This window comes from Fistularia commersonii, chromosome 11 (assembly GCF_037954325.1).
Source record: "Fistularia commersonii isolate RoL2024-O1a breed Wild chromosome 11, RoL_Fcom_v1.0, whole genome shotgun sequence".
Taxonomy (NCBI): domain Eukaryota; kingdom Metazoa; phylum Chordata; class Actinopteri; order Syngnathiformes; family Fistulariidae; genus Fistularia; species Fistularia commersonii.
The window spans coordinates 596174-606954 of NC_141294.1; the positions used below are offsets into that span (position 1 = coordinate 596174).

The 10781-nt window shown below is 50.2% G+C and overlaps 2 protein-coding genes across 2 annotated transcripts in view; both read left to right on the forward strand.

Moving 5' to 3' along the window:
• The window catches only part of colec10 (collectin sub-family member 10 (C-type lectin)), a 59271-nt gene extending 50905 nt beyond the window's left edge, over positions 1-8366 (forward strand). Inside the window, exons 6-10 of the mRNA XM_086156017.1 lie at positions 2520-2591; positions 4301-4354; positions 6238-6333; positions 6439-6650; positions 7033-8366. Of these exons, the coding sequence (XP_086012143.1) occupies positions 2570-2591; positions 4301-4354; positions 6238-6333; positions 6439-6650; positions 7033-7302 (654 nt within the window). The 5' untranslated portion in view covers positions 2520-2569 and the 3' untranslated portion in view covers positions 7303-8366. The remainder of the gene's footprint in view (positions 1-2519; positions 2592-4300; positions 4355-6237; positions 6334-6438; positions 6651-7032) is intronic.
• An 807-nt stretch (positions 8367-9173) lies between these two features.
• Positions 9174-10761, forward strand: LOC147229174 (uncharacterized). The gene is made up of 4 exons (XM_086156014.1): positions 9174-9373; positions 9480-9563; positions 9668-9976; positions 10124-10761. The coding sequence occupies exons 1-4, from the start codon at positions 9274-9276 to the stop codon at positions 10495-10497; spliced, it is 867 nt and encodes a 288-aa protein (XP_086012140.1). The 5' UTR covers positions 9174-9273; the 3' UTR covers positions 10498-10761.
• The last annotated feature ends 20 nt before the right edge of the window (positions 10762-10781 follow it).

The following is a 10781-nucleotide window of genomic DNA, read 5'->3' on the forward strand; positions in this document are numbered from 1 at the left end:
GGCCACGTGCGCTGAGGTCGATGCCTGGCGAGGCGACGACGGCATCACCGTCAGATTTACAAACATATGAACCTACAGAGTTGCTTTACCGTTTTATTGGCATTCGGTGTGTTTTGTTTAAGATATCATATCAGCATTCTTTACATATACGAACTGTAACATAGAACAAAAGCATATTTGAAAAAAACGTTATTATCTCTTAGCTTTATTCATAAATGAAATCCATGTGCCGCTCCTTCTGAAGCATCGATCACTTGCTTGTAGAAGTCTTCCTTCTCTTTCTTCGGTTTTGAAAGTCTCTCCGTCTCAATGGAAATCACTGCCAGCGAAGACGGTCGTCCTCGATCGCTCCTGTTCCGACTCTATGTTTTGAGTCTTTTGGGTGCCGAGAACGAGCGCTCCGCCGACGCTGGCGTAGTCGGAACGGTGACCGCCGGCCGGAGCAACTTTGTCTCCTCAGGAACAGTTTGAATGAGATCCTTCTGGGCCAAAAAGAGATTTCCATTCATCCCTCAGCGTTTGTGAGCTATACAGCCTCATGAGATCGGCCAAAAATTGCTGGATGGCCGCACTTGACTTGCTAACTGTTTACAGTAGCTCGCTATTGCTAATTCTATTATTCTGTAGCCGAGTAGTAAGAAGGATCCTGGGATCAGCGGCGCCCCCTACCATGAGGCACCGTCACCGCCTGCCTCACCTCATGACTCTTCGCTGTCGTTTTATGATTACGAGAAACACGTTACAGTTGTTTGTGAAAAACATTCGACACCTCAGCAAACAATGGAAATTTAGTTCTTATATTAAAAGTGTTTTTTTTAATAGTGACATCAGCAGAGACAGCACTATGGTCTCAGAGCATGGCACGCTAGCACAGTTAGCACAATCATTGTGTAATCCATAGCGGGCTCAGCTGGTTGCCGCGTCACCGCTATGTCTCTTCTTCATATTTGAACAGTAAATGTGAATTGTTTTTCCAGAAAATTTGGAAAAAATAACTAAAAATGGTGCAGGCAAGTGGAAAACAACTTCATAGAACAAATCGCTGAGTAAATATAAGCATTTAATTTATTTTTTCATTTTGCATTTTTTTCTTTCCATGGTGCCAGGTGAGGCCCGGCCTCCCCTGCCTCGGCTGACTGCACGTCACTGGAGTGTACGGTGGACTGCTGTGGTAGCTGTGTGTGTGTGTGTGTGTGTGTGTGCATGGGTGCATGAGTGTGTGCGTGTCAAAAATCCTGAGTATGTTAATACACCTCTCTAGTGTTACACTTAGTATTTTAAATGCCATTAATTTACAATTGAATAATTTCCTGTGGAAATACCCACTGGCAAATGCCTCAATTTCTGTAGTTTTCCCAGGCAAACACACACACACACACACACACACACACACACACTCTGGCCCTAACAGACACCTGTCACCCACAGCCAGAAGACGGATCTGTACAAAAAAATCCCCAGACCCCAGTGTGAATAGCGGCCTCCATGTTGCTGGACCCTGACGAGTGGAAAGCAGGGCCACACACATGCACGCACACACACACACACACACACACACACACACACACACACACACACACACACACACACACGCCCTCCTCGGCTCCTCCATGTCCTCCCTCTTCTTCCTTGGAACGCTCACTTGCATCTGCTCTGTATCTCTGGTGCCAGTAATTGCGGGAATGGCCGAAATACATCGGGGTTGTTTTTTTTATCTTTGTGAAATTGTGTGTCAATAATCGAATCCAGTTGTCGTTCGCTGTGCTTTCACACACCGAGTGTGTTTTGCAATAATGACAGATGATAAAAGGGTAATGCCCGGGGGAACGCTCTAGAAAGATTCAAACTGTAATCACAAGATCACACACAGAGATAATATATTGATTTAGTGCGATGCACTTCTTGTCTTCACCTTCCCCTGCAGCTACACACACACACACACACACACACACACACCAGGGACAGGCTGTAAACAGGCATCTTGGAACCGGCCTGAGATATTCACGCAATCCTAAAAATAATAACAAGAATAATGATGATGATATCAGTCGCTGGAGCCAGACTGCGCGGCAGGGATTGTCGAAAACGGCCCGAAGGCCGATTCCATCTTCAAAAGGCGAGATGCGATGAACAGATTTGAAAGTTAAAAAACAAAAGAGCAATTCTGATGGGAATCTGGAACCATTAGCATGATTGTTTTAAGCTTGTTTGGAGATGGATCTGCTTCTCCCTCCTCCGGGCTGCTCCCCTCGCGGACCAATCGCCCGCCGCCGTCCGACCTTCTCCTCCGCACCGTCTCCTCGTGCCGTCCATTAACCTCCTCCGCCGTCTTCCTGCCGGCCTCCTGCCGGGCAGCTCCGACCTCGGCGTCCTCCCGCCCGGATCTCCACTATCCGTCCTTTGCGACCAACACGTGTGCCAAATCTAATCCGGATGGCGTTCGTTCCCCTGCAAACTCACTCTCGCCCTCTTTCCAACCTTCTCATCCCCCCGTTCTTCACCGCTCTGGTTTTTTTCAGGGGCGCGAGGAGCAGAGGGACTCAAGGGTGATGCGGGTCACGCAGGAAAGATGGGGCCCAGAGGCGACTACGGTAAGACGTGGAGAAAGCGGGCGCCGGCGCGGCGGTGGAGCTAACATGGCCGCGTGGCTTTTCACGAGAAAAGCGCAGCAGCTTCATTGAAAAGGGTTTAAATTAGCCAGACGCTTGAAGAAGATGTCGTACGTCCACATGTGCAGGCTTACGCGGCCCTTTTCTCCTCTCCACGGCCGCGACCAGCTCCGGCTCCCCGGCGAACCGGGACCGCAAGCGATTCATCACAAAACGGCTCGCATTATCGTACGTCTCATATTTCCTGTTCCGCCCGGGAACCAGGAAAACAATCGGCGTCATGTAAATGAATTCATCTTCTAACGCGTGCCATTAAACTGTACAACAGAAGCTTTCATTAGTAACGCCGCGCTCCAAAAGCTGCAAAAAATTGCAGCTGCGATGTTTTCGCAAGGCCCCGATGGCTTTATAATTATAAGAGGAGGAACGCGGCTTCCAGAAGGCTCTTCAATGCGAAGACGTGAAATCAGCATGGAAAAGGAAGACGTGCGAGATATCATTTTAATTAACCGCCGGGAGATTTTTAAGGCCAAAACGTCTCTTTATAATGGCCGCAGTGCGTATCTGCTTCGAGCGGAATCTGTAGAAAATCCTCTGCTGTCGTGTCGCCGCCACGCACAGGAAGTTTGCGCCGATTATTCATTTTTGCTTTTACGAGCAGAAATGGTTTCCCCGTCGTTCCGAGCGACCGCTTTCTCCGTATTCATTATGTTTAATGCGCTTACAGGAAAGCGGCTTTGCATCGGGCGACGCCGCGCCGTCACAGCGCCGGCTTTCCCCGCAACCTCCAGAGCTCCAAGCCCATAAACACCTGAAAAGCGGCGCGTTCTCGGGGGGATTTGTTGGTTTCGGGCTGGAATAACAAACCAAAATTCAATTAGCCCTCGGTCGTGTCACAGACGGGAAAACCTAAAACACGTCCAGTTTTGTTTTTTCCCGAGGACGACGGCCCGATGCATGATCTGCTTTCCTGTCAGCTATAATGCCACACACACACACACACACACACACACACACACATCAGCTCGCTTGCAGCGCATGCGGTTTGGCCAAAGGAGCAAGAATCTAAAGCAGTAAGCTATATAATCACGCATAATGCGTTGATTCATATGGAAAAACAACAATCCAGCCTAAGGATTTCATGAGTTCCTCTGCGGATCGACCGCACTTGGATGGCGTTTCACATGCCGGAGCTGACTTTATCAGGCTCCGCGCTTCAACCGTCACCGATCGCGCATCTGAAACGATAGATTATTCATTTGTGATTCTGCGGTCGCCCGTGTTTTTCTGTTCCCCGACTCTTCCTCATAATGGCAGCGGCCGGTTATGGTGTTTGCACGGCGGGCCCACTTCCCCAAACGTTGCAACTGCCGCTGGCGTGAATCCCCACATGCAGCTGCTGATATCTTCTGGAAAAGACACCGGGTTGATATATGATGTATTTGCATCTTGGAACATGTTTGCAATATATTTCTAAATCCTGTTTTGCTTTTTTGTGAAGAGGGAGGGTTTTTCTTGCATTGAACGGACGGCGCGCTTTAAAACCCATTGCCGTGCGGCGAACGCGGGCAGCAATGGGATGTATCGCCATCTTCTGACTTCACGTTGTCACTACAAGACCGGACGCCGGATGATTTGACCCGTCTCGTCTCTGACGCCCGTCTCAAGCGGCATCCCTTTTTCCTCTGCAGGGGACAAAGGGGACAAGGGCGTGAACGGACCGGCGGGGTTAAAGGGGAAGCCGGGTGAGTATCTAAATATTTAAAGAATCCTCTTCCGCTCCCTCCATCTATCCCTGTCCTCTTCGTCCTCTCGGCTCACGCCGACCACCTTCCTGTCCTCCCTCCTTCCATCCATAAAACTCCCGTCCTCCCTCTGCAAATGTGCAAAATGATATGAAACCGTCAGTGACGAGCGCACCTTTATTCAGGCCGCGTCGACTCATTTCTAAAAGAAAAAAGAAATTGCATCTAAATAAGGCGTCCCCGTTGAAATGTGAGATAGTAACGCCACCTCATGTTACTGGAAAGATCATTTAGAAAGTTTTTATCTGAATAAATGACAGTAGCATCTACATCTACTGGGAATTTATATTTCAGAACAGATGCTGAACTCAGGTGCGGCAGCTCCGTTCCCTCCTGGACAGTCAGAACCAGCAAATGCATCCATGACCGGGGTGAGGGGGGGGGGGGGGGGGGGGGGCAACACACACCAAATGGCTGATCTGAAGAATTAACGTAAATACCGGGTTTGCCGAAACACTTTCATTTGTCCACCGTGGCGTGTTGGAGGAAGGAAGCTACTGTAATTACCCTTTGAAAAGCCATAAATTAGCCGCGTCCTTGTAAAAGCCGCAGTTCTCAAAGTAGCGTCTCATATGCTGGAATTACGTTATATATATATCTATATATATATATCTATATATATAGATATATGTAGATTTATATATAGATATATATATATATATATACACCTCAGCTTTACAGTCCAGCCAAGATGCATCATCCTCTGTGGTCAGACTTTGCTTATGAAGTCGCTAGAATCAGGCTGCAGTGAGACCATTTGCCATGAGATGAATCAATTTATATAAATGAGTTTCCCTCAGCCGCAGGGAATCTTCAAATCTTTGTAGTTACAGTGTACAGTTAAGACAATTTATATTTTATTGCATTTCTTATTCTTCCTCCTTCCTACTATTATCTATTATTGTTATGTTTTTACTTGAAACTCTGGCACAACAATTTCCTTCGGAATAAATAAAGTTGTTTTCATCTCATCTCATCTCATCTCATCCTAAGCTTAGCTTCTTCAAAAATCCCTCATACAAAATCATCTGATACAGGAGCCCAGACTTGTGCTGTTTCCCAGCGCCTGCAGTAAACTGGTCTTACGCTTGGAACTCAAAAAGCCCCTTCTTTCCCGCCCGGCCGCGACATACAGTTGTGACACGAATATCCATGGGAGGCGTGACAGGCTCTTCCATGCGTGCCTTGTTTTCCTCCCGTACGTCTTCTTTCCACTTTCCCCCAGTTCTTTCTCCACTTTCTCCTCTATCTCTGGGTCAGCACATCCCGTCCGTCTCACACTGATATCTGTGAAGGGCAGAAGACGAGCTGCCCTCCCCCACAGCGATGGCCCGGTAGAAGGAGGCCTTCTCCACTACAATCATTAGATTAGAAGTAGAGCAAAGCAAATGTGATGACTACTTCATGAGCGAAGCGAGTATATTGATTTCTTCGCTCACGAGGGCAAAATCTCAGCGGGGAACATTATTTTGTGACAAAAGGTGGCGACGCGTGCAAATGGACGGAAGGATGCTCCTCGGCGGCGGGCGGTTTCAGGTGTCGGCCCGTCGGCGCGAGGCCGAGCCGCCTCCCCGTCGGAGAGGAACGATGGAATGACGAGCGCGACCTGCGGCACCGCATCCAATAACGTGGACCCCTGACTTGGGGAGGGACGCCCTCCTTACGGCGTCCGGCCCGAGGTTGCGGCGGACGAGAGTATTTCTTGGCGCCGACAAAACTGTCCGGAGTCGTCGGATCGTGTGACCGAGACGACGGCGTGATTCCGTCGGTCGTTCGGCGCGCGGCGTCTCAAACCTGTCCATCTCTGGTTTCCAACCCGACAGGCAGCACGTGTGACTGCGGCAGGTACAGGAAGGTGGTCGGACAGCTGGACGTCAGTGTCGGAAAGCTAAAGAACGCGGTGAAGTTCGTGAAGAGCGGTGAGACCTCGGTTCTCGTTCTCGCCCCGGTCGTTGGCCTGTAGTTTTTCTGTATCCCGCGCTGCGAGCGTTCTCGGCCGGACTGAACCATCCTCTGCCACGCAGTCGTCCTGGGGCTGACGGAAACAGAGGAGAGGTACTACCTGCTGGTGAAGGAGCCCAAACGTTTCCGGGAGGCCTCCATGAACTGCAAGCTGAGAGGCGGGACCCTGGCCGTGCCCAAGACCGGAGCCAGCAACCGCCTGGTGGCAGATTATGTCAGTCAAGCGGGATTAACCAGGGTTTATATCGGGGCGCGGGCCCAGAACAACGGCACGGTAAGACGACTCCGCCGGTATCGCCTTTCCTTCTCCACACACGGTCGAACCCGAGCGCCGACCTCAACCGTGATCCTCACAACTCGCCCGCGGCTTGAGCGAAACTCAGAGAGGACTTTAAAACGTCCCTCCGACAGAGACAGCATACATGTCGGGTGCAAGAAGCAGCAGAAGGCACGCTGCTCGGTCTGGAGTACAAGAGGCTCGGTGCCAGCTCCCGTTTAAAGGAATCGAGCAAAAGATGAATGTGCGACCGGAAACCGTCCGCTCACGACTTCCCGAACGCAATACTGTTGCCGCTTTGCCGCATCTGTGTCCGAGTGATCTCTGCAGCCAGAGCTCGCCGGCCCTCCTTACGTTGCTCTCGCTCTTTTGTCGTCAGAACCAAACCGCCGGTTATCTTTACGAGGACTCGGCTCGCCCGGCGGGGTTTTCGGGCTGGATTCCGAGCGAGGAGCTCAACCCGCCGCCGTCAAACTCCAGCTGCGTGGAGCTGCACGCCACGGGAACCTGGGGCCGCGTGGACTGTGAAGCCACCATGTTCTTCATCTGCGAGTTCCCCAAGAGCAGAAGAAGAGCAGCTGCAGGAGGCGCCGCCGCCGCTGGAGGCGCCGCCGCCGCTGGAGGCGCCGCCACGGCGGGATCCACATGACTCAATGTCACATTGCTATTTGCATATATGTAGAAAGCCCTATGCAAATATCTTTTTTTTTATGCGGAACTCAAACAAAATTGTAAACGGAATAAAACTATCACCGTCAAACTTCAGTCTGACATTTAAATACATTTAAATATTCAGTAGAAGCAGTTGGAGGAGGGAGATTTCAAAATATCTGCTCAAGGATACTGGATCCACGGGGGCGCAGCCGTTCATGCCTCCTCCTCAACAAGGTTCCTCCCACAGGCTATCAATCAATCAATCAATCAATCAAGATTCTTAGCTCGCTAGCTTGCTAGCTGACAAACAGGGTGTAGTTAGCGGTGCAGCTGTCAATGCAGAGTTTGCATAATAATGATCATTTCAGAACTAAAAAATCGGATGAAAAAAATAATGCTTCCGTTCTGCTTTATCACAAATGATCAGGTGTTATTATAATTCCGGCTGCTTTTAGACGTCAAATAATCATACAAACTTTTCAGATGAGTTGCATGGATGGGATTTCTGCGTGACGATGCACGAACCCTCCGATTGTGGCTTCCGGACGGGATTTCATTCAAATGGATTTCATTTTAGTTCATTTTTAAAATGTCATTTTATATTTGAAGATCGGGGTGATCTTGTAACATCGAAATGACATGTTTTTTAAGCGACCTCACGCGGCAGGTAAAGACGTCAGTTTTGGTTTGCCGTCGGCGGATCGTTTAAGTTGGGCTTGTTTCTCAGAAATACAAGAAGGACTCAAAAAGACATCCAGTATTTTTCTGCATAGCAACCTTCAACGCAACTCCTTTTTTCACAGTTCAAAATGTTTTGTTGCGTGCAGAAAATGAATTTTGTTTTCTCTGTGGTTGTTCATTGATTTAAAGAAAAGAATACAACCCGTTTTGTTTATGCATGGCACATATCGTGTCGATTCACTTTAAATGTCCAAAGGGTTGTGTGGCTCCCGGTGTTTTCAGCTCCAAACGTCTGGCGCTTCAAGGCTTCCGGTGGGCGAGGCCTCGCTGAACCTCACTTTCTTCATATTATCAATTACATTATCAGGCATATATTTGTGGGTTTTTTTCTCTGTGAACAGAGTGTTTCTGCAAGACTAAGTTGTTGATATATAACGGTCTCGTCCAAGGCAAGCCAGATTAAACCATCTGTAACCGACGATATTTTCTTTTTAATCTTTTATCCTCTGCTTGCTTACTTACTTACTTTAATTGATAACTGACACGTCGGTCGGAGCTGAACAGAGTCCAGCTGCCGCGATAAGATTTGACCGGGACAGATCAAGACCTGGATCACGGAGATCCTCCGCAGACGCTTCATAGAAGGATCAATGTCAAGATTTTGGGACATATTAATGTCTCGTGCCGCCGACTGTTTTCATATTTGAATGCGACGACACGAGCGTTCAGACGCTGGACCGACAAGGATCGATCCCGACGGGTCTGATAACCGCCGGGGTGACGGATCCGATTCTCGGCAAAGACTTCCTTCCACCGGCTGAACGGGCTTCTCCTCCACAGAGGAAGCTCCTGTCCGAAGCCGTGGACGGAGCCAGAAACGCCACGTCTTGGTGATCGCGAGCACGTCCGCCATGCTTTTGCACTTAATCGGTCGTAGAAATCCCGATACTCGGCCCGGACATCTTGCACGGACGCCAGACGCACAGATGCGCTGGTTTCGAAAGAAAAATCACGGCTGTCTAGAGACACACTTTCACTTTGCGACGACGACACTTCAATCGAGAGCAAAGAGATGATACTTCTCCTTTAAAATTGGAAGTAAGCAACCATAGAAGTGTTTTCATAGCAACCGCAAACCAGCTGTGTCAGCAGATCGTTGCCTCTTTATAGGGACTGTATGACTGCTCACTTCACGACCGTGTGAGTGTGTGTGAGTGTGTGTGTGTGTGTGTGTGTGTGTGAGTGAGAGAACCCCAGTTGAGCGAGCGCTGAATAAACCTGACAGATGTCAGTAGAATTCAACAGCTCGTCCGGCTCGCTGAAAGGAGACGGTTGGATGGCGTTTGACGACACATCGAAATACTACTGGAAAAATGGCTTTTCAGGTGAGAGCGCAGCATTTGACCTGAGCGCATCCACGCCCGGCGGAAAGTGTGTGTTGATCGTCCGCACGTGTCGTTTCTGCTTTTGCCGTCCGAACGCGGGATTCAGTGTGGGGCTTGAGGACGGCGTGCGCGTGCCTGGCGCTGCTGTATCTTCTTCTGCAGATCGTCACACTGGTGCTGGTGGCGCGCAGTGAGTACCGCCTCAACCGTCGAGGTCGTTTTCGACCCCAGCGAGGCGCCCGAGGGCTGCGGTAGCTCAAATCAACGCTCGCTATGTCGACGCTCTCGCCGCAGATGGGAGGGCCGCCGCCCCCGAGGACCCCGGCCAGCTGTCCAGCTGCCAGGCGAAGTTCGACAACTTAAGCCTGCAGTTGACGCAGTTGCGGACGAGCCACGACTCCCTGTCGGAGAGAAGAAACCAGTTGCAGAACGAGTACGTGGCCGCCATTCAAGAACGAGACGACCTCAAAGAGGAGCGCGACCGGCTCCAGAAGGATTTCAGCAACCTGACCAGAGAGGCGGAGCTGCTGCGGAGCCGATACGACGCCCTGCTGCTCCTTCAAGAGCGGCTGCAGGAGGAGATGGATAAGTACAACGCGACAGGTAGGGTCACCCTGCAGAAGCTTGGTCTTCAAAGTTGAGCGGCGGAGCGTTGGGCCGGGGACGCCGCGGGAACGCAACGCACGTCACCTACATGTTGACAAAATTTTCATTTTCCTTCCAATGACAGTTGTTTCTGTGTATCCGCAGTTTGCCCTCCGGAGTGGCTGCGGTTCGAAGGTAAATGTTACTTCATCTCCAGCAACTCGGCGACCAAATCGTGGCGGGCGAGCAGAAGCGACTGCGAGAAGAAAGGAGCTCACCTGGCGATGATCACCTCCAAGGCGGAGCAGTCGTTCGTCTCCAGATTCCACAGCCGCATCTGGATCGGTCTGTCGGACACCGAGGCGGAGGGCAAGTGGAAGTGGGTGGACGGGAGCTCCCTGGACGGGCCCGTCTTCTGGCAGAAAGGGGAACCCAACAACAGCGACAGCGGGGAGGACTGCGTGGAGGTGTCCTTGTCGGGAGGCGGATGGAATGATTTGACTTGTAACACCGAGCTTTCCTGGGTTTGTCAAAAATAAGCGGCGGCGGCGGCGGCGACCTCGAGTCCGTTTCTTTTTTTATCCGCGCACAATGTCATTTAAAAAAAAACACATGGTATCATTTATAGCAATTTATGCATGAGAGACGGACAAACGTCAACCGGGACGCCTCGTTTGAGTCAAAGCCGCACGGTTTTATACAAATGTTTCTTAAAGAGAGCAGTATTGTGAATGAAATGCGCATGTACACATAAATTAATTCTGTTGTTCCGATGCACGAATAAATGCAGCTATCTTTTAAAACCTTCGTCCAAGTGTCGTTT

What these genes read in the sequence shown, in the direction of transcription:
- LOC147229174 (XM_086156014.1), top strand. Translation starts at nt 9,274, where the DNA reads ATGTCAGTAGAATTCAACAGCTCGTCCGGCTCGCTGAAAGGAGACGGT. An exon ending in CTGGAAAAATGGCTTTTCAG is followed by an intron (nt 9,374 to 9,479) that starts GTGAGAGCGCAG and finishes CGCGGGATTCAG; the next exon opens with TGTGGGGCTTGAGGACGGCG. An exon ending in GGATAAGTACAACGCGACAG is followed by an intron (nt 9,977 to 10,123) that starts GTAGGGTCACCC and finishes GTGTATCCGCAG; the next exon opens with TTTGCCCTCCGGAGTGGCTG.